The 26,329-nt window shown below is 40.4% G+C and overlaps 1 protein-coding gene and 1 long non-coding RNA gene across 6 annotated transcripts in view; both read left to right on the top strand.

Moving 5' to 3' along the window:
- LOC119483061 overlaps positions 1 to 2,234 on the top strand; it is a 38,023-nt gene extending 35,789 nt beyond the window's left edge. For all 5 annotated transcript variants that reach the window (XR_005205602.1, XR_005205605.1, XR_005205604.1 and 2 more), the window contains one exon: positions 28 to 2,234. This is a non-coding gene — a long non-coding RNA (uncharacterized LOC119483061). The remainder of the gene's footprint in view (positions 1 to 27) is intronic.
- Positions 2,235 to 6,603: 4,369 nt separating this feature from the next.
- On the top strand, positions 6,604 to 25,171 carry pparaa (peroxisome proliferator-activated receptor alpha a). The gene is made up of 9 exons (XM_037761084.1): positions 6,604 to 6,777; positions 8,691 to 8,850; positions 15,736 to 15,967; positions 17,526 to 17,680; positions 21,712 to 21,850; positions 22,687 to 22,886; positions 22,983 to 23,249; positions 23,379 to 23,622; positions 23,726 to 25,171. Exons 3-9 carry the CDS (start codon positions 15,784 to 15,786, stop codon positions 23,968 to 23,970), a joined length of 1,434 nt encoding a protein of 477 aa, XP_037617012.1. The 5' UTR covers positions 6,604 to 6,777; positions 8,691 to 8,850; positions 15,736 to 15,783; the 3' UTR covers positions 23,971 to 25,171.
- Positions 25,172 to 26,329: the final 1,158 nt, after the last annotated feature.

The raw sequence follows: 26,329 nt of genomic DNA, 5'->3' as shown, positions 1-26,329 counted from the left end.
CTCTCTCCTCTCATTTGTCTCCATCAGGCCGAGGAAACCCGAGAGGAGGCGAGCCGCCGCAGAGAGGAGTCGACCTGTCAAGCTTAAGTGACATCCAGGAAGTATTCTGACAGCTTTCTTTGGTTTTGCAACAATTAAGGCACGAAGACATAATCTCAGTTTATGACACACGGTTAGATGCACAGTTCACTCTGCTCTACTTTCACATCTAATGGGATTTCCTGCAAATATAGAAAGCAATAAAACGTAATTATCAAAAGTAATAAAACAAACACTGAACCCTACTTACATTAGGTTAAGTAATTTAAAGATAATATTGTACATAGATTATTCAATAAAAAACAAATAAAAACATGTCATGCTGTGCATTCGCACAGGGTAAGGGAAGTCTGTATTTTACTCAAATGTATTGACATTATGCCCTGGGTTACATCTGCTTATATTAAACATATTATACTATATAATATTTATATTTAATATTATACATATTCTTATATTATATAGGCCTATTTATGTTTATATAATACTCACATAGACCTCTTGCTCCGGTGCCCACACAACCAATATGCTGTCAAAACTTTCATTTCTTATTTCTAAACACAGCCTCCATAATTCTTGACCAGGAAAAAAAACAAAAAACGACCTAAAATTACCACGATACCGATTTGCACGGGAATAATAATATCACGAAATATGGTAGGAAATTTGTGGTAGAATTTTTACTTGACAAATAATGCAGATTCAAACAAAATTAACATTACAGACAACCTACGCAATTATTACAAATTACCAGAAGTCCCCAGGTAATACTGGTCCTAAAGCTTTAGATTAAAAAAATAAATTAAAAGAATTTAAATAAATGAAGAATAAATAGAAAATAAAAAAGAAATAAAATTGATCAGTTTTTAATTTCTTCAGTTACTTTGAAAGTTATTAAAACTCTCCTGTGTGTTTCAAATTAATAACATATATACTTACAAAATGTATAATACAGTAATAATACATGAGGTTTATTCTTGACAAGATAATCTCAACTCAAAGGCCCACTAGGTATCTTTTTCTGAGCTTTCAACTGCAACTCAGTCTTCATCAGTGGAAATGTATTTCATATTTCAGCCCACAAAAAAAAAGATTAGGTATCTTTTTATGACTTATAACTTATGTTAGAGGGGCCTTTTGTGGTTTAGAGTTTGTGTTCCCAGCAGGTCGACCATCAGCCGAGTGACATGAGAGACTTCCTGCAGGAGATGAACTGTCCTTTGGGGTGAGGTAGTAGGTTGTATAGTTTTAGGGTCATTCCCAAGCTGTCAGATGACTATACAACTTACTGTCTTTCCTGAAGCGACTGTGATGCCGCCTTCATCATCATCTTCATCATCATCGTCGGCAATGTCACGAAGGAAAATACAACTTCACCACTGCTAATCCTTTTTATATATATACAGCATGTATGTATATATGTAATGTTAGAGATGAAAGTTTTCATACAATTAAGAGGTAGATAAAATAGGTGCTGCAGCATGGTATGTTGAAGAATTTCCTCATTTCTTGTACTGTACATTCAACGTGTAGGCTTTCCGTTCTGATTACCTGCCCGTCATTAGAGTGTATTTGTGAAATATAGACAATTTGAGGAATTTAAAACTTTTTTTGGTTATTAAAATGTAAGTTTAGGAGTCTGTTACTTCAAATGTGCTGATTATAATTGCAAATGCTTTAACAAAAATGGCTCCATTAGCTGATATTTGAATAATGTATTATCACTAATCTCGCCGTATTCACGTAACAGCAACACAGTAGTTGTGGAATTAATTTACACAGTGACCAGATGAACCTTCAAATCCAGATGTTTCTTCCCACCCAGCGACCTGGGTGAGTCATGGTGTTCGTACAGGGTGAGGTAGTAGGTTGTGTGGTTTCAGGGTTGTGATTTTACCCCATCAGGAGCTAACTGTACAACCTACTGCCTTCCCTGGAGGGCAGCAGTACATCACAGCAGCACACGTGGCATCTTTCTACTTTAGGGATAAACTGACAATCTCGTTCACTATAAGCACGACAAATGGGTGAGTGGTGCCAAATCACAATATGACTTTACAGTAATGCGTGTAGATAGTATGGAAAAGTGCAAGCGTTTTTTAGAAAGTACATTTTCAGCATCATGAGTGCTTTAACTTTGTACTGTTTCCTTAATAAATAAATAAAGACTGGGTAATAAATAATAGAAGAACAAACAATGACTGGAGTCTGATCCTTTCAGTGTCTACTGAGGTACAGCAGTAAATACCTAGCTGTTGGAATTTATTTTGTAATCCTTATAATAAGCTCATTATACCTCAGCAATATGCCTCTGTAGCTCAGGCTTTAGCATGAAGATGTGCTGTATCCATCTATTTAGAAGAATGTTGTATTTGTCTTTATTTTTTGTTCATTTTCCATGAAATAGGCCGATGTTCATTTACTAGATCAAAGGAAAACACATTTACAGAAAATAATTCAATGCTTCAAAATTCAAAGTATACAAAAAAAAGATTCCATTTGATTTGAGCTGAACTGTAAGTTCAGAGTGTTTCTAGTTTGCATCCCAGACTTGCTCAAAGCTGCTTTCTGGTTCACAGTGTATTTCACTTAACGGAGCTTCAGAGTGTGGAAGAGCGTCTCTAATTCAGAAAACATGAGCATGTTGTGTTTCCCTCACAGATGGAACAAGAGACCAGGTGCCGAGGTTCCCGCAAGAAATCATAAATTATCACCCTCCCACGTGTCTGTGTGAAAACACACTGAGCATCCTCAGAAGAGTTTAATTGTCTCGCTTTACTGTGGAAGTCAGCAGGAAAAGATAAATACCCCCAGACAGTCTCTCACCTCCTCAGGATGGAGACACTGGAACATCACTACACAGTAGGTGGCGCTAGATAGAACATGTTGTGCTTAACTCGGGGGTGTTGGCAGTCCACACTTCATTTTATATATATAAGGCTGACAAGTTATAAAGACTATGAGGCAAAGATAAAAAGGAAAATGCTCATTTTAAGCGTGTTATTTAATATACATAATTGTTCATTGTGGTTCCATGCTCATTCTGCAAAGAAAACTACAGGTTATTCCATGTTGATTTTCTTTGGTAAACTATACAAATAATAAAGAAATAAATGTAAAGAAGAGAAGCAAATCCACCAGAAAGAGGTTTTCAAGATGTGGATTGTGCAAAACTTAGCGGCAAAGGAATGTCAGGAATATGCACCTATGATTTACTACCTCTAATTAGTCTATTAATAGGATAACACGGCTCATAGGCTCCCTATTAACCTGCACTTAATATAGTCGTGTTTACTGCTGATGAAATCAGGGATTACATACGACCACACGTTACCCTAAGAACACTCCTCACTGCTGCACACCTACCTCTCAATTTTACACTATTATTTAAAAAAAATGACTTTACAATATGAAAACATCTGGTAGACCAACATATCAATATTTTGATGAGCATAAGAATATTGTTACATGTTTATACCAGTTTCATTGTTATTTCTATACTATAACATATATGATATACAGTATATGCAGTGGTGGGGGAAGTACTCCGATCCTTTACTTGAGTAAAAGTAGTAATACTGCAATATAGAAATACTCCCTTGCAAGTAAAATCCCTATGTTGAAACGTAAACTTATAATATAAAAAATAAAAGTACTCGTAATTCAACTATTAAACTATTATGATATAGTATATTATTAGAGAATTACTACTGATGCATTTTGTGAGTAAAATCTTAATCTGGAAAGTAAAGCAGTTAAATATATGTGGCATATTGTAGTGGCTTAAAAAGGTACAATATTTAACTCCTGAAATGTTCTGAAGTAGATGTATGAAGTGTCATAACATTGATTTATTCAAGTAAAGTACAAGTACCTCAAATTCAAGTGTAGTAGGCCTACTATTGCACCACTGCATATACAGTAGCCTATATTCTACACATCTATGGGCTACTAAACTACCATATACAAACATGCTATTATATATAATAATATATATGTATATATAATGTATAATATTCAACAGGCAACCTAGAAGGTCTCTGTTGTTTGACATTTTATTGTGAAAAATGGTTGTTTTATTGAGCGTTTACCTGATTAATATCTTATAATATGGAGTAGGCTACTACACTACCATATACAAAACATGCTATTATATAAAAACTGGAAAAACAAAGTTCGGAAACATGTGTTTGATGGATTATTTCTCTGTTGTTACAATGCTAATTGGCATTGTATTTTACATCGTTGGAAAGCCTGTTTATTTACCTTCGCAATGATGTCCAACTTGTAAGGATCATGCATTTGTGGGATGAGCAGCACAGCTGATTATGTGGGGAGCACCCAAGAAAAATTTGCCAAAATGCTCCGTCAATGGTAAACAGTGTATTCTCCTGTTGGTGTTGACTCTTGTTTTCAGTTGTTTGGTGGATTGGATGATTGAACTCTCTATCAGTAACAAGGAACAAACAACACATATTGGCAATTTTACACTTTATTCATTTAATCCACCGTCAGGAGCCTCAGTAGCGGTGGAAGATCCATACGCAGCCACAACAGCCTGGCACCTCCTCCTCATGCAGGTCACCAACCTGGTCACACGTTGCTGTGGGATGGCGTTCCATTCCTCAACCAGGATTCGTTGCAGGTCAGCCAGCGTGGTTGTGTTGGTCACTCTAACACGTACAGCACGCCCAAGCTGATTTTAAAAGTGTTGAATTGGGTTGAGGTCTGGACTCTTGGCAGGCCGTTCCATTCTCTCTACTCCCACATTGTGGAGGTAGTCTGTGATAACCCTGGCTCTATGGGGGCGAGCGTTGTCATCTTGGAGGATGAAGTTAGGTGCCAGATTGTGGAGATATGGGATCGCCACTGGCTGCAGAATCTCATCCCGATATCTCCCTGCATTAAGATGGCCTTCAATGATGACAAACCTTGTTTTGCCAGTGAGGAAGATGCCGCCCCACACCATGACACTGCCCCCACCAAAAGCTGTTACTCCATCGGTGAAACAATCAGCATAGCGTTCTCCGCGTCGTCTCCATACTTTGACCCTGCCATCCAACTTTGGCAGACAGAACCTGGACTCATCACTGAACATGACATTCCCCCACATGTTCAGGTTCCATTGTCTGTGTTGTTGACACCAGCACAAACGGGCCTGACGGTGAAGGGCAGTCATTGCAGGCTTCCTGGTAGCCTTATGAGAATACACTGTTTACCGTTGGCAGAGCATTTTGGCAAATATTTCTTGGGCGCTACCTACATAATCAGCTGTGCTGCTCATCCCACAAATGCATGATCCTTACAAGTTGGACATCATTGCGAAGGTAAATAAACAGGCTTTCCAACAATGTAAAATACAATGACCATTAGCATTGAAACAACAGAGAAATAATCCACCAAACACAAGTTTCCAAATTTTGTTTTTCCAGTATATAATGTATAATATTCAACAGGCAACCTAGTAGGTCTACTGTATGTGTTTTGACATTTTATTGTGAAAAATGGTCGTTTTATTGAGCGTTTACCTAATTAATATCTTATAATATGAATTAGGCTACTAAACTACCATATACAAACATGCTATTATATATAATGTATAATATTCAACAGGCAACCTAGTAGGTATATGTTTTTTGACATTTTATTGTGAAAAACAGTTGTTTTATTGAGTGTTTACGTAATTAATATCTTATAATATGGAGTAGGGCCTACTCCATATTATAAGATATTAATTAGGTTTAGTAATGGTAGTTTAGTAGCCTACTCGGTAGGCTACTAAACTACCATTATACAAAACATACTATTATATATAATGTATAATATTCAACAGGAAACCTAGCAGGTCTCTGTTGTTTGACATTTTATTGTGAAAAACGGGAGTTTTATTGAGCGTTTACCTAATTAATATCTTATAATATGGAATAGGCACTAAACTATCATTAAACATACTATTATATATAATGTATAATATTCGACAGGCAAAAAATAGAGAACTACTGGGTAGTTCTCTATTTTATGTCATTTTATTGTGAAAAACTGTAATTTTATTGAGCGTTTACCTAATTAATATCTTATAATATGGAGTAAACTACTATATGCAAACATACTATTATATATAATGTGTAATATTCAACAGGCAACCATGTAGGTCTCTGTTCTTTGACATTTTATTGTGAAAAACTGTAATTTTATTGAGCGTTGACGTAATTAATGTCCTATAATAATATCTGATGGTGACGTTCAATGACACTGAGTGATTTACAGTGTCTCTATTGTAGATGATTTAAAAAACCATGCTGCTTGGAGACAGAGCCACTAAAGCCAGAGAGATGTGTTTTACTGACACAGATAATAACACACCACCGTCTCCGGTTCATCCGGTTCACGTCCACACCGACCCCGTGACGCCTCGAGCCACCGAGAAGTGATTGCGTCCTGCTGAAAGTGAACGGAGCGCGGTGGTGCGTTTTCAAATCCCCGCCTTCCCATTGGTTGAAACCATAGGTGTGTCAGGGGGGTGTGTGCGCGCCTCGTCGCCGTCCGTCTCGACGTCATTTCCTGCAAGAGGATGAGCGGATGTTTGACAGCACGCAGGGAGGCGACACATCAAGTTGTTTTAAAGCAGAGCTGATCGGGATCTGAGCGGCGGAGTGGCGGAGCGTCCCAGGACCGAGGCGTCCGTGAAGGTAGCACTAGCAGCAGCAGCTGGACATGCTGCAGACAGCAGCCTCTGAGGTATTTAATGACCTCTATTTAAAACTCTGCTCTTATGTAATTGTGATTAAGCTTACTGCCTGTTGTCTGAGGGGGGTTTAACAAAGTTGTATTGTTCAGGAGTACAGTTGTGACGCCTGAGGAGAAAGTCATGTTGCATAAGTGGATTAGGCTTTCTTAAAAAGACTACATGTCCTACTGTCTGATTGCATATATTCCTGCATGAAGAAGAAGAATGCATGCAATTGTTCTGTCTGTGGTGAATAAGCCCCACTTTAACTTCCTGACAAGCCTGCACCTGTTCTTTTTTCTAATGAACCGCACACACCCACATCATGGTGTCATGAAATGCTTCATTCAAATCAAATGAGAGGATCTTTATGGTGGTCATAAATTCCCCTTTAAGCCCACTATAGATTTCCACTTCCTCGTCTATGGAGCAAGCAAACATGACCTTCTGTTAAATGCAGAACTTAAGTGTCAATCAAGATGTGTAAATTTGTTTTGGGATTTGCTCTGTACCTGATTTATAGTCTGCGTGGCACACGGGTGACCTTGTTGCAAAAAGGTCTTAGAAAGGTCAAAGCAGCTGATCCTGATTCAGGAGGGTGTAAGTTTACATTTTCTCTTGATTGTGGGTGTGTTGTATCCTCGCTGTCATCTGTTAACATGCTTTTGTTGAGTGCAGCTGACTTGCTCTAACTGTTTCCTCTCCTCCTGTGTCCTAAAGATAGAGCCCCGCTGTCTGGGATCACAGTTCCTCTGGGACTTAAAACACAATGTCCTTTGAGGTGATGGGGGAACATGGGCTGAACCAGAGTCATGTATGAAAGAGCAATTAAAGTCACATTAACCCAGTTAAGAGGTAGATGTTGACCTATAGTTGCAGCAAGGCTATATTGTATGAATGAAAAAATTCTCAAGTTACAGACCAGGTGGGTTCAGTAGGAAGCTGTCACCGCCAGCTCATTCACTTATTGAATCTTTTCAGCATTAAAGGGGAAACGGAGGTAACAGACCTTGCGTCAGTGCAGCTTACCTTATTCAGTTTGGGCCACAACTAATGATGACTTTCATTAGGGATTAATCTGAGGATTCTTTTCTAGATAAAGCTGAAGTAGGCGAGATTGGAGAAAATATAATATAATATAATATAATATAATAAAAAGTTATTTTTATAAAACGGTTGCTATATCGTGAAAGTTGTACATGAAACAGGTAACCTGAAAAAAATCATGTGCCTCTGTGTCCTCCGGTGCTCCTAACGGCATCTGCAAGATTTCACAGACCGGAGGAAAACAAGCAGTAAGAGCTGATCTGAGGTCTGCTGTCCAGCTGCTGTCTATGAGAGCCGGCTGTCAATCACTCTGAACTGCGACCAAACGGTCAAACTAGGCAGCGCTGATCAAACATGAATCAATATTATGTTACCTTAATGCCTATTTCTCTCCTCAGATGTTTTCAGAATCATCTTGTAGTGTACTGTTTAGCTGTAAAATGAGAAAGTTTGTGACGCCGCAGCCGTTGTGAAATCTGGTGAAGGAACGCCAAGTTCTGGTCACATGACAGGAGCACAGCCAATAGGAACGCTCTCCCAATGAAATGACCTGTGGTTAGATTTTTTAAAGCCTGTAAACAGAGCCATGAGGAGGTGTAGAAGTCCATTTATCTCTCAGAACTCTTGAATTACAATATGCTGAAAGGTTATTATGGAATTTTTACCCAATGATGCCAAAAATATACTGCCTACTGCTACTTTAATGCATTGATTGTGTGGTCTATAAAACTTCAGAAAACAGTGCCCCAAATATTCAATTTACTGTAAGAAAACCAGCAAATTCTCACATTTGTGATCCTGGAACCATGAAAATATGAATTGTTGATGATACATTTTCTTTCAAAAACCTAATTGATGAATGGACTAATCGTTGCAGGTGCAGGTCTGGGTTATTGACGTCCTCGGGGTCCTAGCACCAGTGTGATTGGTTCCTCATGCGTCACTTCCGCTGCTCACGTGGATCCAGGACTCTCTCACCCTACAAGTTATCCCGTTCCTGTTTGGATCTCTGCAGCTGTCAGTGCTCAACACGTACTGTAAGTACTCTAAACCTCATAGCTGCTCTCCTGCTGTCCATTACCTCCACATCGCTTGTCCAATAAAAGCTGCACCGCTAAATAGGGTGACCAGATCACAACAAATCAAATGTGGGACAAAGAGTATGTTTGTGTGGGACAATGTGGGACACGTTACCAAGGCTGAGAGGTGATATAATGTCTATCTAACTTAAATAATAAACATTTCTATTCTGCCCCTTTATCTTGTAACATCTCTATGCCTGAATGCATCCAGAGATTGGCACATCTCTTTTTGAGTCAAATGTACTCACATGTACTGTGTTGCGTCATGTCGTATTCCCTCATGTGTGAAATTAAAAAAGATAACTTGCAAATTTCGCAAAAAAACTCTCTGAGAATCACCTTCCCAAGTTTCACCCACTTGTAAGTAGTCTTTGTTGTAGTTGCATTCCTTTTTCTTTGTGTTTTCATTTTGTGTCATGTTCGGCCTAAATCTGCATAGTCTCTGACTTTGACTCGCAATTTTCCCCAGTATTGCGTAGCAAAGAAGGTGACAGGTCAACCTGTACTTTACCCACATGTGCGCAGTTTGTTTGACAGCAAACACACCGTGATGACAGCCTTCACTGTTCTCTTCACAGTCATTAGATAAAAGCCAGATTTTAGAAAAGCGTCTGTTCTGGATAAAAATATTGTGCAGTCCGTCGTGAAGTGGAACACCTGGTCAACCTACCGCTAAATGTAAGATCACTATCAAATATGTCTTTACTAACAAATGACTTGATTATTAATCATAAATTAGATTTTGTGTTCCTCACTGAAACATGGCTGTGTTTGGATAATAGAGCAGCTGTTCTTACTGAACCTTTAGCTACATTGATGCCCTCAGAGTGGGCGAAACAAGAGGAGTAGCAGTAGCTGTTTTATTCCCACATGTGTTTCACTGTAGACGGGCATCATTTTCAGTGTTTTTACATTATTTAATATTTTGCTGTTGTACTGAAATGTTCCACTGCTGGTTTAATACAGACGCCCAAAATATTCAGTTAATTTATGTGATGAATTTGCTGAGCTTCTGTCAATAACCACCATGGAATATGAGTGTATTTCTATTTTCGGGGGATTTTCACATAGATAAGTCCAAATAACAACAATGCCAGAGAGTTAAATAACTTATTTGACACCTTTGGGTCTCTACATGTCTCCCAAAACCGGGGGCATACATTAGACTTACTTCGGGGCGCTGAGTCATCGTTTATCATGAATTTAGATGTTGTACTGTCTGATCATCTTTGCATCTTCTTTGACATGCACATTTTGAGCTATAATTCACTTGTATTAGGAAGGGCTGTGTGTCATACTGAGCCAGAAATGCTCAAAAGTATTTTATTATTTTGTCACTTAACGAGATATTTAAGATGCATTGTCTAAATCCAAGTCACTGAAATGTCACTGTACTTGTTAGGTGATTGTGTTTTATATTAAGTGTTATGAGATATTTTTGGTATAACTTTGCGTTTTTGCAGTGTACCCCTGACATCCATGTTAGATCAGAAACTGTCAGAAAATGCTATAATCATAAGAGTTCTATTGCAACATTTATGGAAACTATCTCCTTTTTGTCGACTCACTTCTCAAACTCGTCCTATGATATCGTAGATCATTTTAACTCTAAAACTGTGAAGGCCGTGGATATTGTCGCACCATACAGGGTTAAAAGAATTCCTGGCAAACAAAACAGAGAAATGTTGCAGCTGTCAAAATCCAGAAAAGAGAGAGAGCAGGAAAGCTGAACGTGAACGGCGAAAAATGAAACTCCAGATTATACATGACGTCTACAAAAAGAGACATCATTTCGCCAGACATCATCAACAAAAACAGAAACAATGCACACGCTTTATTTTCCACTGTTAAAGCTGCAGTAGGCAGTATATTTTTGGCATCATTGTTCAAAAATTCCATAATAACCTTTCAGCATATTGTAATTCAAGTGTTCTGAGAGATAACTAGACTTCTGCTCCTCCTCATGGCTCTGTTTTCAGGCTTTAGAAAATCTAGCCCGTGACGGGAGACTTTGACCAATCACAGGTCATTTCAATGAGAGAGCGTTCCTATTGGCTGTGCTCCGGTCATGTGACCGGAACTTGGCGTTCCTTCACTTATTTTCACAATGGCGGCGACGTCACAAACTTTCTCATTTTACAGCTAAACCGTGTACTACAAGATGATTCTGAAAACATTTGAGGAGAGAAATAGGCATTAACGTAACATAATATTGATTCATATTTGATCAGCGCTGCCTAGTTTGACCGTTTGGTCGGAGTTCGCGAGTGATTGACAGCCAGCTCTCATAGACAGCAGATGGACAGCAGACCTCAGATCAGCTCTTACTGCTTGTTTTCCTCCGGTCTGTGAAATCTTGCAGATGCCGTTAGGATCACCGGAGGACACAGAGGAACATGATTTTTTTCAGGTTACCTGTTTCATGTACTACTGTCACGATATAGCGACCACTTTATAAAAATAACTTTTTTTAATCATATTTGCTCCCCATCTCGCCTACTGGAGCTTTAATTGATAGGCTGACTAACCCTCCACCACCAATAGCCCCCGGACTTCTGTGATAAATGCAAATGAGTTCACTTCCTTTTTAGGGATAAAATTCAGAGAATCAGACAAACAAAAATGTTGTCACCCTTGCTCTCACTTAAAAGTGATGAAAACTGGGCCGGCCTGCCTGGCACAGTCCTAGATCGGTTAAAGTCCTATTTACAAGACAGGGAATACTGTGTTTCCATTGGCAGCTCCTCAAAGCTCCACTCTTGGACCTCTGCCTTTTAGGCTCTACACGCTCCCTTTAGGCAGAATCATACAAAACAATAACATCACTATTATGCAGACGATACTCCGCTTTATTTAACACTTTCACCGACTGACTATGCTCCAATAGACTAGCTGCATCAATGCATCGACAAAATAAATGTCTGGATGATCAAAGACAAAGAACAAATTCTAAAAATGGAGGCTCATCTTGACTCCATTTCTTTTAAATAAAAAAAACAACAACTTAGAAATTGTATTATTGATTCAGATCTCAATTTTAACAGCCATATCAAGTCATAACAAAGTCAGCCTATTATCACCTTAAAAATATAGCCAGACTTCGACAGCTAAACAGGATTTAGAAAAACCTTTAAGTTACTGCTGGTTTGTGTATAAATCATTTAGGTCCTAAATACATTTCTGACCTACTTCTTCCATATGAAGCCATCCCTCCAGGCCTCTCAGGTCATCTGGAACAGGTTTGCTAACTGTTCCCAGAGTCAGAACAAAACATGGCAAAGCTACATTTAGTTATTACGCCGTCCACTGTTGGAACAAACTGCCAGAAGATCTCTGATCTGCACCGACTGCAACAACTATTAAAAACAGGCTAAAGAAAGAAAAGAGGCTAAATGTCTTTTATGTTTATGACTGCTTTTGAACAGAAATTGCAATTTTACTGTGCCTTTTTATCTATGTCTTTTTAATATTTAATTTTATTTATTTATTTAATTTTATACTCTTACTACCTGTCTTTTTACTCTTCTTTATTTAAGAAGAAGTTTGATGCACTTTTATTTTTTTTACCTGGGTACCTTTTTAAAAAAATCATTATGTAAAGCACCTTGAGCTGCCTCTGTATATGAAATATACATATATGCCTTGGGCACACAAAATTCAAATATAAACTGTAAATTTGTCAAAACCAGATCTGGAAATCTTGTGTTGGGATTGGATCCTACGACCCAAAGATTTAGATATATTACACTGTATGAGGTTCATAACAGTTATTTCCAGTATATGCTGACGATGCGCTTTCAAAACATCTAATTTTTAAGTTTCTAGAAATGTTGAAAAGACCTCTCCACGGCCGGGGATGCGAGGGGAAACGATGGGTTCATCTTAGGATGAACTCAGTGCTCTGAGGTATAAATGCTGTTTATTGTGTTGCGAGGGGAAAAAAAACCATTTGCACAATCCGCCCTTTGATGAAGAAACCGTTGTCGACTGGCAGGGCCGTCAGTCTGCCAGAGGGCAGATGTTGTGCATCAAAGCAGCTCGACAGACAACAGTTAGTCAACAGCTGCTTCACTCGGTCTGTCTTTATGGTCTCTACGGTGCACTCTATACGGGACAATATACTGTAGCTACCAACCAACATCTTTTCACTCACAGATTCCCCCTTTACACAACTTTGGCAGATTGTCCAGACCTGTCCCCTGACATGCTGCAACCCAAAGATTAGATAAATTAAAGCCGCAAGCGGCATTACGCGGGTTGTAGCTTTCGCCCGCTCAAAGCGCCCCCTAGTGGTCGATTTGAATGAAACTTTCAGCAGATGTTCCAGCTACTCTTGTGATCATTTACTGCAAGTTTGGAGATGATGGGCCAAAGGCTTGTGAAGTTAGGTCTATTGATGTGCTGAGCACGCCCCTTAAAAATGTATTGGTCAATATCTTCACAACACAATAACATATCAACAAGCTTAATGCAACTTTTGATGAGCCTGGTCCAATAATGATTCGCAGAAAATATGCCAGCAATCAGACCTACAGTTTAGGAGGAGATGTCAAAAATGTGTTTTTCGTAAAATCCAATATGGCGGAAAATTTTGCCAGGCAGACTTTAGTGGTCCCAGAGGCTTTATTGTAGATCACACGGAGCTGCACATGTGTGTCAAGTTTCAAGTCTGTCGGACTTACGGTGTGCGGGGCGTGGCCTTTCCAAAATCGCATGTTTGGGCGTTAATTACAGCGCCACCATGTGGTCGATTGGGGTCATAGTTCTTGAGAAGCACATGCACATCATTTCCAGTTATTGTGCCAAGTTTCATTTTTCTAGCTCATTCCAGCTCACGGCAAATTGAGCCGCGGCATAAGACAACAAAGAATAATAAACCAGCACAAACTCAATAGGGTTATAGCCCTTTCAGGGCTACAACCCTAACAAGAACAAGCACCGTCTGGCCTGTATGCACAGATAAAGAGAGCGTTTCACCTAACTGTCGTGTTCAACCGTTAGTTCCACCACTTTAAAGTCAGGGTTCTCAACAGTGAAAGTTGCACAATCTCATATTAGCTAATGTGTCTTCCATGCTGGGCTTACAGATGTGTGCAGCTGTGTAAACTGAGACTTTACATTGAGCTCCGTGATGGCCCCACGGCCAAGTCTCTCTGTATATTATCCTACAGCTTGTGTGTTCACGATCACATCATCACTTATACACTGGGGTTTTACGGGCTTTGTAAAGTTGTAATCCGTAGTCTGTAATCTATAGAACAACAGTTACATCTGCCGCGATGTGTTACTGGAAGTTGGAGGCAGCGTTATAGAACATGAGCATCGGTGCTGTGATGTTGCGGGATGACTCAAACAGATGTCCTTTACCCCGCTGTTAGCAGCTGGGAGCTCCACCAAACTCCCTCCCACATACTTAGAGATCCACTCTGAGAGGACAGACGGGGCCGTGGAATAGACCGTTTATTCATTTTGAAAGTAATGTAACAGAGAGAAAGTGACTATGATGCACAGTATGTACTCGCTGAGTCTCTCTTCAAGTCTCTGGAGCATCAGAGTTGGTCAGTAAATCAGAGTCAGAGCTTTGTAACTAACTGCAGGTTGTGTACTTTGGCTGGACAGGTTGGAATTTAATCTGTGTGAATAATGCGCCACTGCTGACTTTATGGGCATGGTTCACTTATCAAACAAGCACCTTCACATTATGAACTTACCTCATGGGCATTATAGTCGCCCAAAGAGTTATACCTGTCCCCACTGCATTACAGATCTGGCTTTGTTCTGTCATGACATTTGGCAAAGGTTTGGAGGTATAGGCAGCTTTATGATAAGACAATATGTCATGTGTCATATCATGTGTGCAGCATTTGAGTCTTTACGGGGACAATAAAGTGTATCGTATCGTATCGTATCGTATCGTATCGTATCGTATCGTATCGTATCGTATCGTATCGTATCGTATCGTATCGTATCGTATCGTATCATATCGTATACCTGCAACCAAGTCCAAACAAGTCAAAAAGGATGGTGGTGCACTCGATGGGGGAAATCTTGGGATGCACGACTCACTGCTGGTGCTCTTAAAATATGTATTAGTTGCATGGCTTATTCATGAAAGAGTCAAACAAACAAAAAAGTCAGCTTTCAACCTTCAGGGTTCAAATGAGGAGAAGTAACATTGAACCTCGTGCCACAAAGCCACAGACTGTGTCTGAGTAGACACATGTCATCATTTTCCAAAAGCATCATTTCCTTTGTCCACACTAGTACTGTAATGTGCAATAAGGATAATTATTGTGAATTTTATGGAAAAATCAATTAACAAACTATTAAAAAATAACTAGGCATGAAATTTAAATCCCTGAAAAATCAAGATAGTATATCACATTGGTGCAAAAATCACAATATCATATCCAATATTGCCATAAATCAGTGCTGGTCATTGATTTGAAACATTGCCCAAAACGGTACAACACAGCCAGGGATATTAATGGGATTAATGGTAAAGCAAAATCTCTGACAGTTGACAAATTTATACCGACTGGCAGAATAAATCATCATAACCCTAATTCATACTAAAATGTGAGGTTAGTATTTTCAGATTCATCCACACTGGAGACCGTTAATAATACATTTTTAGATGGTTTTGCCAATATGACAGCAGGGAAAACAGGTTTCTGTTGTACTTCAAACAAAAAAAATCCCTTAGGAGTTTGCACCCAATCTAAAACCTAACAGAGCTGGGTGTTTTTAAAATCCCGACCAATCCAATGTCTGCCTGTGATTTCTGTCTCATTATCACCCTTTGTCCTCATTCTGATTCTCTCTCCGCTCTTATCACAGTCTGGTGAGTGAGGGGTTGTTCCTCCCGGGTTCGGCTTGATCTCCACCATGGCAGGGGATCTCTTCAGCCCCCCGTCCCCACTCGGGGATTCCCTACTGGACAGTCCGCTGTGTGGAGATCTGATGGACGATCTTCGGGACATCTCCCAGTCCATGGGAGATGACACGCTGGAGTTTGACTTCCCGGTGTACCAGAGCACCGGCTCGGGGTCCGAGAGCTCCATCGCGCTGGGTGAGTAGTTGAGTGGCCTCTTGGTTGGAAGAAAGGGAAGATATTGTCCCAGGGGTATATTAACAGTCATGTTAAAACGGTACAACGCTGACCTTCTGACCTTCTGACCTTTTGGCTCCATCGTGCCACATGTCAGTTCACTAAAGAGGCCTGTGTAAAACACTGTGTGTCTGATAACAGAAGATTAGATGCCATTCTTTTCTCTTTGTGTCTCTTCCATGATGTTGTCTTCAAATTCCTGAGCAGCACTTGAAAAACTACCCAGGTCTCCTGTGATTTTATGGAAACATCAACTAAAAAGTCTGCAGGAGACCCTTACCTAATATTCTCAAGCGGCCTCTTTAACCGGAATCCTCAGTTTCTGTCAAGGAAAAAAGATGAATTCATCCTGATACATTTAACAGATAACTTGTTTACGCCATCATTGTGATGGTTCATTTGGTTCTTAGGCGTCCAATATGAATATTGTTCAGATTGGTTTTCAATCCACATTATAATGCAAAATGCAACAATATACTCAGGAGCTTGTTTCCCTTTGTTGTCTCTTGTTGTCGATGGTTGTTCAGTATGTTCTCTTTGTTTTACAGATGTTTATAACATAAAGAAAATACAGGTATTCTTATAGCCGCTGTTACTGTATATCGTAGTTTATTTCCCTAATACTAGTCTGTATCTTTCCCACAGTTGCACGATATTAAGCCATTAGTATTTTCTCTCCCAGTATATAGGCTACCGCAGAAAAGGTGTGTTGTTTGTACTTATGAATGTTAGTATAGTTCAACATTCTTCTTGGTGCCCGTCAAAAATAATCATGGCAGCCAAATCTTAGCTCACCAGTTAGTTTGAATAGTTTGAACAAAACTTTACAAATGCTTTACTTTTAGGCAAGACTGTACAATTGAAGACTTGCGGAATAACAGTGCCGGTTGATAATTTTAGCTAAAATATAGAAGAGCCGGTATCTTTAAGGGAATAGTTCGGCATTTTGGGGGAAAATGCTTAAACCCATTTGCTTTCTTGACAAGAGTTAGCGGAGAAGTTCTTTGCCACTCCTGTATTTGTACGCTACTCTAAGTATGAAACTAACCTTACAGCCAGCAGCCGGTTAGCTTAGCTTAAAAATTGGAAAAAGCTAGCCTGGCTCTGTCCACCTCTAGACCACGTCTAAAGCTCACTAATTAACATGTTATGTCTTGTTTGCTAAATCTGAACAAAACGAACCAACATTAGCTTATGCTAAGCTAACTGGCTGCTGGCTGTTGCTTTGTTGTGAGTCCTGCGGAGACACACTGGATGTGTGGTATCAATCTTCTCATCTCACTCTTGTTAAGAAAGTAATATGAAGCGTATTTCCCCAAACATTAAGCTATTGTCAAACTATTCCTTTAAGTGTTGTCAGTTTGCCTACTAAGTACTTATTACCTGCTCTTCTTTGTAAATAATTGTACAGTAACTCGGTTTTTTTTGAGTTAGGTGTAACATTTTTCAAAAAGTGGATGTCTCAATTTGTTTGAATTTCTTCTGTTGTGACCTTTCTTTCTTCGTGGTCTTGCTGTAGACACCCTGACCCCGGCCTCCAGTCCGTCGTCGGGGGTGTGCGGAGCAGAGCCCGGCCCAGAGGAGAGCTTCAGCCCCCTCAACCTGGAGTGCAAGGTGTGCTCGGACAAGGCCTCGGGCTTCCACTACGGGGTGCACGCCTGCGAGGGCTGCAAGGTGAGAGATGCGGGACTGAAACGGAGTACATACAGACGTAGGCAAAATTGTTGGTACCCTTCCGTTAAAGAAAGAAAAACCAACAATGGTCACTGAAATAACTTGACACTGACAAAAGTAATAATAAATAAAAATTCACTGAAAATGAACTAGTGACGGATGGTGCGATCTGACACTGATGTACCTTGACCTTGGAGTTCACCTCTAATCTCTTTGGAAGTTGTTCTGGGCTCTTTGGTTACCATTCGTATTATCCGTCTCTTCAATATGTCATCAATTTTCCTCTTGCGGCCACGTCCAGGGAGGTTGGCTACAGTCCCATGGACCTTAAACGTCTGAATAATATGTGCAGCTGTAGTCACAGGAACATCAAGCTGCTTGGAGATGGTCTTATAGCCTTTACCTTTAACATGAAGGTCTATGATGTTCTTTCTAATCTCCTGAGACAACTCTCTCCTTAGCTTTCTGTGGTCCATGTTCAGTGTGGTACACACCATGATACCAAACAGCACAGTGACTACTTTTAACCCTTTAAATAGGCAGACTGACTGATTACAAGTTTGAAGATACCTGTGATGCTATTTACAGGACACACCTTAGTTTAACATGTCCCTATGGTCACATTATTTTACATCTTTTCTAGGGGTACCATCATTTTTTGTCCAGGTCAGTTTCATTAGTTTGTTTTTTAAAATGATTCTGTTGAACCACAATTCAAAAACAATGTCTGATTTTCATTAGTTAATTTTCAGTAAATTTTTATTTATTATTACTTTTGTTAGTTTCAAGTTATTTCAGTGACCATTGTGGGTTTTTCTCTCTTTAACGGAAGGGTACCAACAACTTTGCCTACGTCTGTATACTGTATATACATATCAACGTGAGAAAGGACATAAAGACCATACAAAGATATGCATGTCAACAGAAAGACCGATACAAATCCCATTCAGATTGATGATAACGTGTGCTGCAAAGGCAAATGACAAATCCCACACTCATGTGCACATGCACATACATGCCCGCACCAGCGCACGCACACCCAAACATACAAAGCTGGGCATGTAGAGGCGCCTGACCTGGAGGCCAGTGGAAAGTTTCTGAGACACGCTGCCAGGTCATGTGAGGGTGGGGGACACGGTGGCCTTGGCTGACTCGCCACCTCTCCCCCGTTTGGCACAGAGCCCGACGGAGTGACGTTAATACACACACGCCTACATGTACACACATGAAGCTGGCACAGAGCTCTGCTGGGCTTAATACCAAATATTACCTTCCTACAAGATACATTTGGTTTGCATATATATTTTTTAAAAGGTTTAATCATAATAAAAGTAAATTAGTCTAGCTCTACAGGATCTACTGCCGTTAGAAGACATTGACAGTAAGAACAGTGTGTTAAAAGCATTAAGGATTGTCTCTGCCAAGTCATGTGAGCTTGTTGTAGTCTCATGCCTCTGTAAGCCGAGTGCAGGTTGTTGCTGCTAATCTGAGCCTTTGTTTGCTATTTACGCATGACCTTTTTTTTTTTTTAAAGTTATTTTTTTGGGGGCATTTTCCATTTTTATGACAGGACAGTGGATAGAGTCTTGAAAGGGGGGAGAGAGAGAGTGGATGCGGAAAGGGCCACAGGCCGGATTCGAACCCGGGCCGCCGCGGTCAGGACCAAGCCTTAATACATGGACGCCCGCTCTACCAACTGAGCTAACCCAGGCGCCCACGCATGACCTTTTTAACTTGTGACCTTGCCTGATTTCAACTTTTGAACAGCTCCACCTTGAAATTGTGTTCGCCTCGTGCAACAACTACATCTGTGTGTGTTTCTGAGTGCTGCAAAAGCAGCCAGCTCTCTGCAGGGCTCCGGTTTACGACCCGCGTGTCATTCATCAGAATCAACTCGCTCATAACTCCGATCTTGTCAAGCCCTCATGTCGGACCGCCGCTATTCTAAAGTGGGGACATGATGACACCGAGACTGTTGGACGCCGCACATGTGAGAGAGATGTATTTCGACAGCACTCTGTTCCCTAAATTCTCCGACGGATGATATTGCGCCGTCATGGAAAAATCTGGCTCGTGACATGTAGCAGTCACAGTTCCCATGCTCGACAGGCTCTGCGTATCACTTTCAACACCTCGCTTTAAGAGGCGGGAGCGCTCAGTAGTGGAGAATGTGAATGGAATGTGCTGCGATGCTATGGCGAGAGGGATTAAGTCTGTGGTGATGATGGTGTGTCATTCGTATGGGACGTTTAGAGCTGCAGAGAGAGCTTTCAGTAATGGGAAGGTTAGTCACAACACACCTGCTCAGTAGGTGGAAGTTAGTTTCTTTTCTTTAGGTTTCACTAAAAGATGTTTGCCCTTAAGGAAGCATTGCACAATACATCTCTTTACGTCTTTAGTGTTGTTACTCACAGCTACGTATCACAGCACCAGTACCGGTTGTGTCTGCACACCCCTACACAGACATGCAAAGACATGCATGCTGTAAACACACACATCTGTTTTCTCCCCCGTGTGCAGCTCTGTTGTTTAGTAATGTATTTTTGACGACAACCATATGCCTGGACCTTCACATTTTCTCCCCTCTGTGTTGAAGATTACACCCAGTTCTCCCCACAAAAACTTCGATTTTTTTTCGGGGGTTAAAAATACCACAAAAAGTGATGTGTGACACATAATAACCCTTAATAACAACGTGTCTCCAACATAAAGGCGGACAAGACCTTCTGTAAGATGATGGCTGACGTGTTGCGTGACCATGTGGCTCCAGATTTATTGCCAGAAAATCCATATGGCCTTCTCCACAGCGAGGGATGAGGAATGTCGTGACTGAGATTTCAGGGATGCACATAGGTGCGTGCGCGGCAAAGGGTCATAATGTTTCGGCACATGTGTCAGCGTGACATCTGTTAGCGTGAGTTGGCCCACTGCCCTGTATCTGGGCACGATGTCTTGTTCAGTCAGTGTTGTTCTACACCTGTACACCTTGAGGCAGATCTCTTATCTTTTAAATATAGATGTAATTCCACTATACAGTCCAACCCCCAATGTAATATAACACTGGTCCTACCAGGGCTTAAAACGTACAATGCATGTACAGTATTATAAGGTGCTGCAGATATCCATGTCCAGATATCCAGATACCATATCTCCTAAATAATAATAGTAATATAATAGTAATAACTACACTTGCAAGGAAGTATAAAAGGGTCCAATCACTCCGTGCAATTCAGAAGTGAAGGCTCGCTGTCTGCACCAGAGTGATCAGGAAGCCAAGAGCATTGTTAGACAAAGCTTAAACATGTGGTCTAACATGCCTGCATGCTCGGGCAGGCTCAGATAACAACTAGTGGTGTACACTGAGTAAATAAAGTCTCCTTGCACTGTAGAATAGGAAAATACAATTATTCTCCAACTTGTAATTTAAAGGTGCTAAAATTTCAAAATTCATTGCCTCCGCATGGTTCTCAACATGGCGACGGCTAGCAGCTAACGGCGGTGCACGAACAGTGAAAACAACAGCAACAGTGCTGGAGGGCGGGCGCTAGGCTTCCGCAACGACACCATTGGTTGGGATGGCGTTATCAGCAGTAACTGCCGTATGAGCGCAGCGCAGAGCGGCGGCCATTGGCTAGCCAGTGTTGCACACACACTGAGACTCACATGCACTAACATGCACGTGCGACTGTCATGGCTATGTAAACAAAAAGCATAGAGAAGCTCAGATTACAACACACACAGAGGGAAAGCGACTTCCTACTCTGCTCAGGTAAACATTACTCCTCTATATCATTACATAGCAAATAGTTGTTTGATGCCATACCAATCATCAGATAAGTGTGGCGAGGGCGGCTCATTTCTGACCTGGCAGTGTACAGAACATAGACACACCGGAGGGGTTAACTGGTTTCCGTATGGGCTGAAGTAGTATTTTTGTGGTCTTTTTGTGCGCTCAAATCAGATCACATGATCTTCAAATGAATTGCAGATGAAGTTGATAGCTACAGCATGTTTCATTCTGTCTCAACCAGGGTTTCTTCAGGAGGACCATCAGGCTGAAGCTGGAGTATGACAAGTGTGAGCGCAGCTGCAAAATCCAAAAGAAGAACCGCAACAAGTGCCAGTACTGCCGATTCCACAAGTGTCTCAATGTGGGCATGTCCCACAACGGTAAGGCCTGAAACCTCCGACACAATTTAAAGCTAAACTCCTTAACGTTTGCTACGTAACAGCCACACGTGCCAATTACAGGATATAGTAGTGTAACAGTAGTACAAGAAGAGACGAGTCATAATCATCATTTCATATTTTCGGCTGTAGCAGCAAAACCACTGAGTATACTAATTTGAGCAAGAGTGTGTTTTATTGCTTATGAGTTTCACTTTTAATTAATTTGTAAGAGAGTAAAACAACTGTTATCTTTCAAAGCGGTCTTGCTTTACACTGTATATTAGCTCAGTCGATGATAAAGCAATGAAATAACTTGTACGAAAGCATCATGAATGCAGTTCCATAAACCTCTGCTCACCAACGTCCTCAGTCGACACCGTGATGGTACTACGTGTTCTCAACAACAACAGGACGCGTCCTAATGTGATTTGGCTCTAAGTCGACATCAGCTTTACATTGACTGACTGGGATTTTATAGAACAGCGTCCTGCCGGAGCCTGCATGACATTGACAAAACACAGGCTCATATAGCTCCACATCTGGCCCGTCATCTGCACCGACCGCTGGGGGGGGGGGTCACTGGGTTCGTTACAATGGCCTCCCGCTGCAGACAGAACGGTGTCAGGAACCCGAGAGGAGGACGACATGTTGTCCTCAGAAGAGAGGAAGGAGAACATAAGATCTGTTGGTGGCAAATACTCGTGTGTCTGTGTGTGTGTCTGCACACATGCATGTTTTCTGTAGGAGGAGGATATGTCTGATGCCTCTGTGTGTAGTTTCATTGTAAAATAACGTGTGAGAAGCTGTTGTTAATGATGAATGTTTCTGTGCACCAGCCATCCGGTTTGGTCGGATGCCTCAGGCGGAGAAGTTAAAGCTCAAGGCAGAATGCAAGATGGTGGAGAACGAAGTTTCAAGCCCCATGCTGGCCGACGACAGGATTCTGGTCGGGCAGATCCACGAAGCCTACATGACGAACTTCAACATGAACAAGGCGAAAGCTCGGCTCATACTCACCGGAAAGACCAGCAAGCCGGTAAAGGGAATATTCTTTTATTCTATATCTCTACAGAATACATAATATTCTCGCCTTCCTAAATCCTCTCCCGTCTTCTGTCTCCTGTCCTCGCAGCCTTTCATCATTCACGACATGGAAACGTTCCAGCTGGCGGAGAGGACGTTAGCGGTCCATGTGATAAACGACGACGGCCCGGAGCCCGAGAGCAGCCTTCAGGCTGGGGAGGTGGTCCTGGCGGCGGGGTGTGGGGAGCTCCAGCAGAGGGAGGCTGAAGCCCGGCTCTTCCACTGCTGCCAGAGCACCTCGGTGGAGACGGTCACAGAGCTGACGGAGTTCGCCAAGGCAGTGCCGGGCTTCCAGAGCCTGGATCTGAATGATCAGGTGGGTTCATTGGGCTACGCTGTATCTGTCATCTGTCTTCCTGTTAGAGTTTACTTAACTTGAATTAAAGAGGATGTGTTTCTGTTGGAATTTGATGTGTATTTTATACCTTCCCGCTTGCCCGTTTAGGTGACTCTCTTGAAGTACGGCGTTTACGAAGCCCTCTTCACCCTCCTGGCCTCCTGCATGAACAAAGACGGCCTCCTGGTGGCCCGCGGTGGAGGCTTCATCACTCGAGAGTTCCTCAAGAGCCTCCGGCGGCCATTTAGCGACATGATGGAGCCCAAATTCCAGTTCGCCACACGCTTCAACTCCCTGGAGCTGGACGACAGTGACCTGGCTCTTTTTGTGGCAGCCATTATCTGTTGCGGAGGTAACTGACAATTATATTTAAAGGTTCACAAGGAGTGAAAATTTGCAAGAAACTGAATCCCCCCCCTCTTGTTCCTCATCCCTATCTGATCCCTTCCCTTCAGATCGGCCAGGCCTGGTGGACGTGCCTCTAGTGGAGCAGCTGCAGGAGAGCATCGTCCAGGCACTCCGGCTCCACCTGCTGGCCAACCACCCGGACGACAACTTCCTCTTCCCCAGACTGCTGCAGAAACTGGCCGACCTCCGGGAGCTGGTCACCGAGCATGCTCAGTTGGTGCAGGAAATCAAGACGACAGAGGACACGTCGCTGCACCCGCTCCTGCAGGAGATATACAGGGACATGTACTGAGGACATGAACCATGAACAGGGTTATTAGAATATTTAAAACTGGACGTCCATAGATACTGATGCTATCATGCATATCAATGTACTGTAAGTAGCTTATTGTGCAGCTGTTCTGAGTGCACACTGCTGTGATCTGCAGTGGTTGCCTGTGACTTTAAAACTTCCTACTGGAACAAAACATAAATGAGATTATATTGGGGGGAAAGGCAGCTCTTGTAGGCGGTGAGGCTGCTTCCATGAAAGGGGACACAGTGGGGAACAAAAATCTTACACCATAGATGTGTAGATATTTTTTTAATGCATTGATATGAGATTGGGTCCTGGATGCCAGATTTTACTCTACAGACTGAACAAAAGCTAAATAGGGAATAGACTTTGCAAATTTGCATATTTAAAATACCCGGACATGACGGCTGAATTATGGTAAAAGAAGCTAGAGAACATTTATAATCTTTGAGGCAACTGAAATGTTGGTTGTGCAACTCAATACCAGACATATTCCTAATATTTTGGATATTTAGAGCATATGATATATTCATTTAAGTCATTTGGATGTGGTTAATATCATTGTCATACTAGTGCCTTATTGAAATGGGCCACATCTCCCTCTACCATTTTGAGATTAGTAGTTGAAGAAACGCCTGCATCAGTATTCACAAAGTGCCATAATGTGTCAATGCCATAGCTCATATTTCCTCTATTTTGATCACTGTATACATTGCAATGAACTAAAAGTAACTTTATTTCCACTGTAAGCAGCCATCATTTGAAAATATTGTAATTTAATGTGTAATATATTTTAATAATTCTTTATTCTACTGCTAAAAAACCAACACAATAGCTCACCTTACCTACTTTTTTTTTTTTTTTTACAAAAGCTGCCATTAAGGCACCTTATTGGCCGGCGGAATATTTTGACCACAAACGCAATAATCCGTTAAGCTGGTTTTATGATTTATTTTGTAAATATAACAAGAATGTGGTGACCACAGTGAAAGTGGTAAAAACAGACCTCAACAAAGAGGAGCTGGTCGCCTCATTTGCTGTACTTACACTCCACCTCCCAGTGTAGTATCGAAACACTGGTTCTTGTCATAATGATATATATTTTTTATCATGTAGTGTACAATAAAAAAAATGCATTTGCTGTTTCAATAATTATGTCATGTGGTAGTTTAAAATAAACTAATATATTTAACTTGTATTTGTAATAACCCTGACTTATTTACCTACATAATGATATCTGTGCATCTGATTTAGACCCCACTGTTCAAATGAAGTAGCGAATAGCTTTTTCACTGCATATATTTGGAGTTGTCATAGCAGCAAAATCACAGGTGGAACTAATAATGTTAATGATAGCTCTGATCCCAGTCAGCCATTAATGTAATTAATTACACCTGTGCTGTTCCTTTAATGATATTAAAGGAACAGCACAGGTGTAATTAATTATATATATATAGAGATATATATCTCTATATATATATAGATATCTCTCTCTCTATATCTATAGATATAGATATCTCTCTCTCTATAGATATAGAGAGAGAGATATCTATATATAAATAGATATAGATATATAGATATAGATATAAGATAAGATAAGATGAAGCTTTATTAATCCCCGGAGGGAAATTCAGGTGTCAAAGCAGCAACATCAGCAAACAGAGTGAATCACAGGAGAGGTAAAATTATACAAAAATTATGAAAACAATAATAGAGATATAACAATATATTGTTATATCTCTATTATTGTTTTTATAATTTTTAATTTTTAATTTTTAAATTTTTAATTTTTAATTTTTAATTTTTATCTAATATAGATATATAGATATATAGATATATCTATATATCTATATATCTATAGATATATCTATATCATATAGATGTATAGATATATATCATTAAAGGAAAAGCACAGGTGTAATATATTACATTAATGTCATCAATATACATATTGTATTTTTATATTTTATTATCTTTTATATTTTTTTATATTTATATTGCATTATCTCTTTTTTTATTGTATTATCTTTTTTAGCACCTATGGGATTGTCACAATCTAATTTCGTTGTACTACACAATGACAATAAAGGGCTTGAATCTTCAATCTTGAATGATGCATTCAAATTCCTGCTGTAAAAACGGATTATCTCAGGATTATATTTTTACTATGGAAATCATCCATGTTATTAATTTTGGCTGGTTCACTAAACTTTCATATTTTCTATACAAATATATATATAGCAACATATATTCGTTTGAAGCACCCTAATACTGTGAAAAAAATATAATATTGCACTACTATATCAGTCTATCGCTCTACATCCCCACTCCATTAGGTGGCGCTTAAACGCCACGA

Source organism: Sebastes umbrosus, chromosome 23, assembly GCF_015220745.1.
Source record: "Sebastes umbrosus isolate fSebUmb1 chromosome 23, fSebUmb1.pri, whole genome shotgun sequence".
NCBI classification, from domain to species: domain Eukaryota; kingdom Metazoa; phylum Chordata; class Actinopteri; order Perciformes; family Sebastidae; genus Sebastes; species Sebastes umbrosus.
The sequence above is the reverse complement of the archived record's forward strand: the minus strand, read 5'-3'. Positions and strand labels throughout refer to the sequence as shown.

Coding starts and splice junctions, on each gene's coding strand:
- pparaa (XM_037761084.1), top strand. CDS start 15,784: ATGGCAGGGGATCTCTTCAGCCCCCCGTCCCCACTCGGGGATTCCCTA. Junction 21,851..22,686: donor TGTGGGCATGTCCCACAACG/GTAAGGCCTGAA, acceptor TCTGTGCACCAG/CCATCCGGTTTGGTCGGATG. Junction 22,887..22,982: donor CCGGAAAGACCAGCAAGCCG/GTAAAGGGAATA, acceptor CTGTCCTCGCAG/CCTTTCATCATTCACGACAT.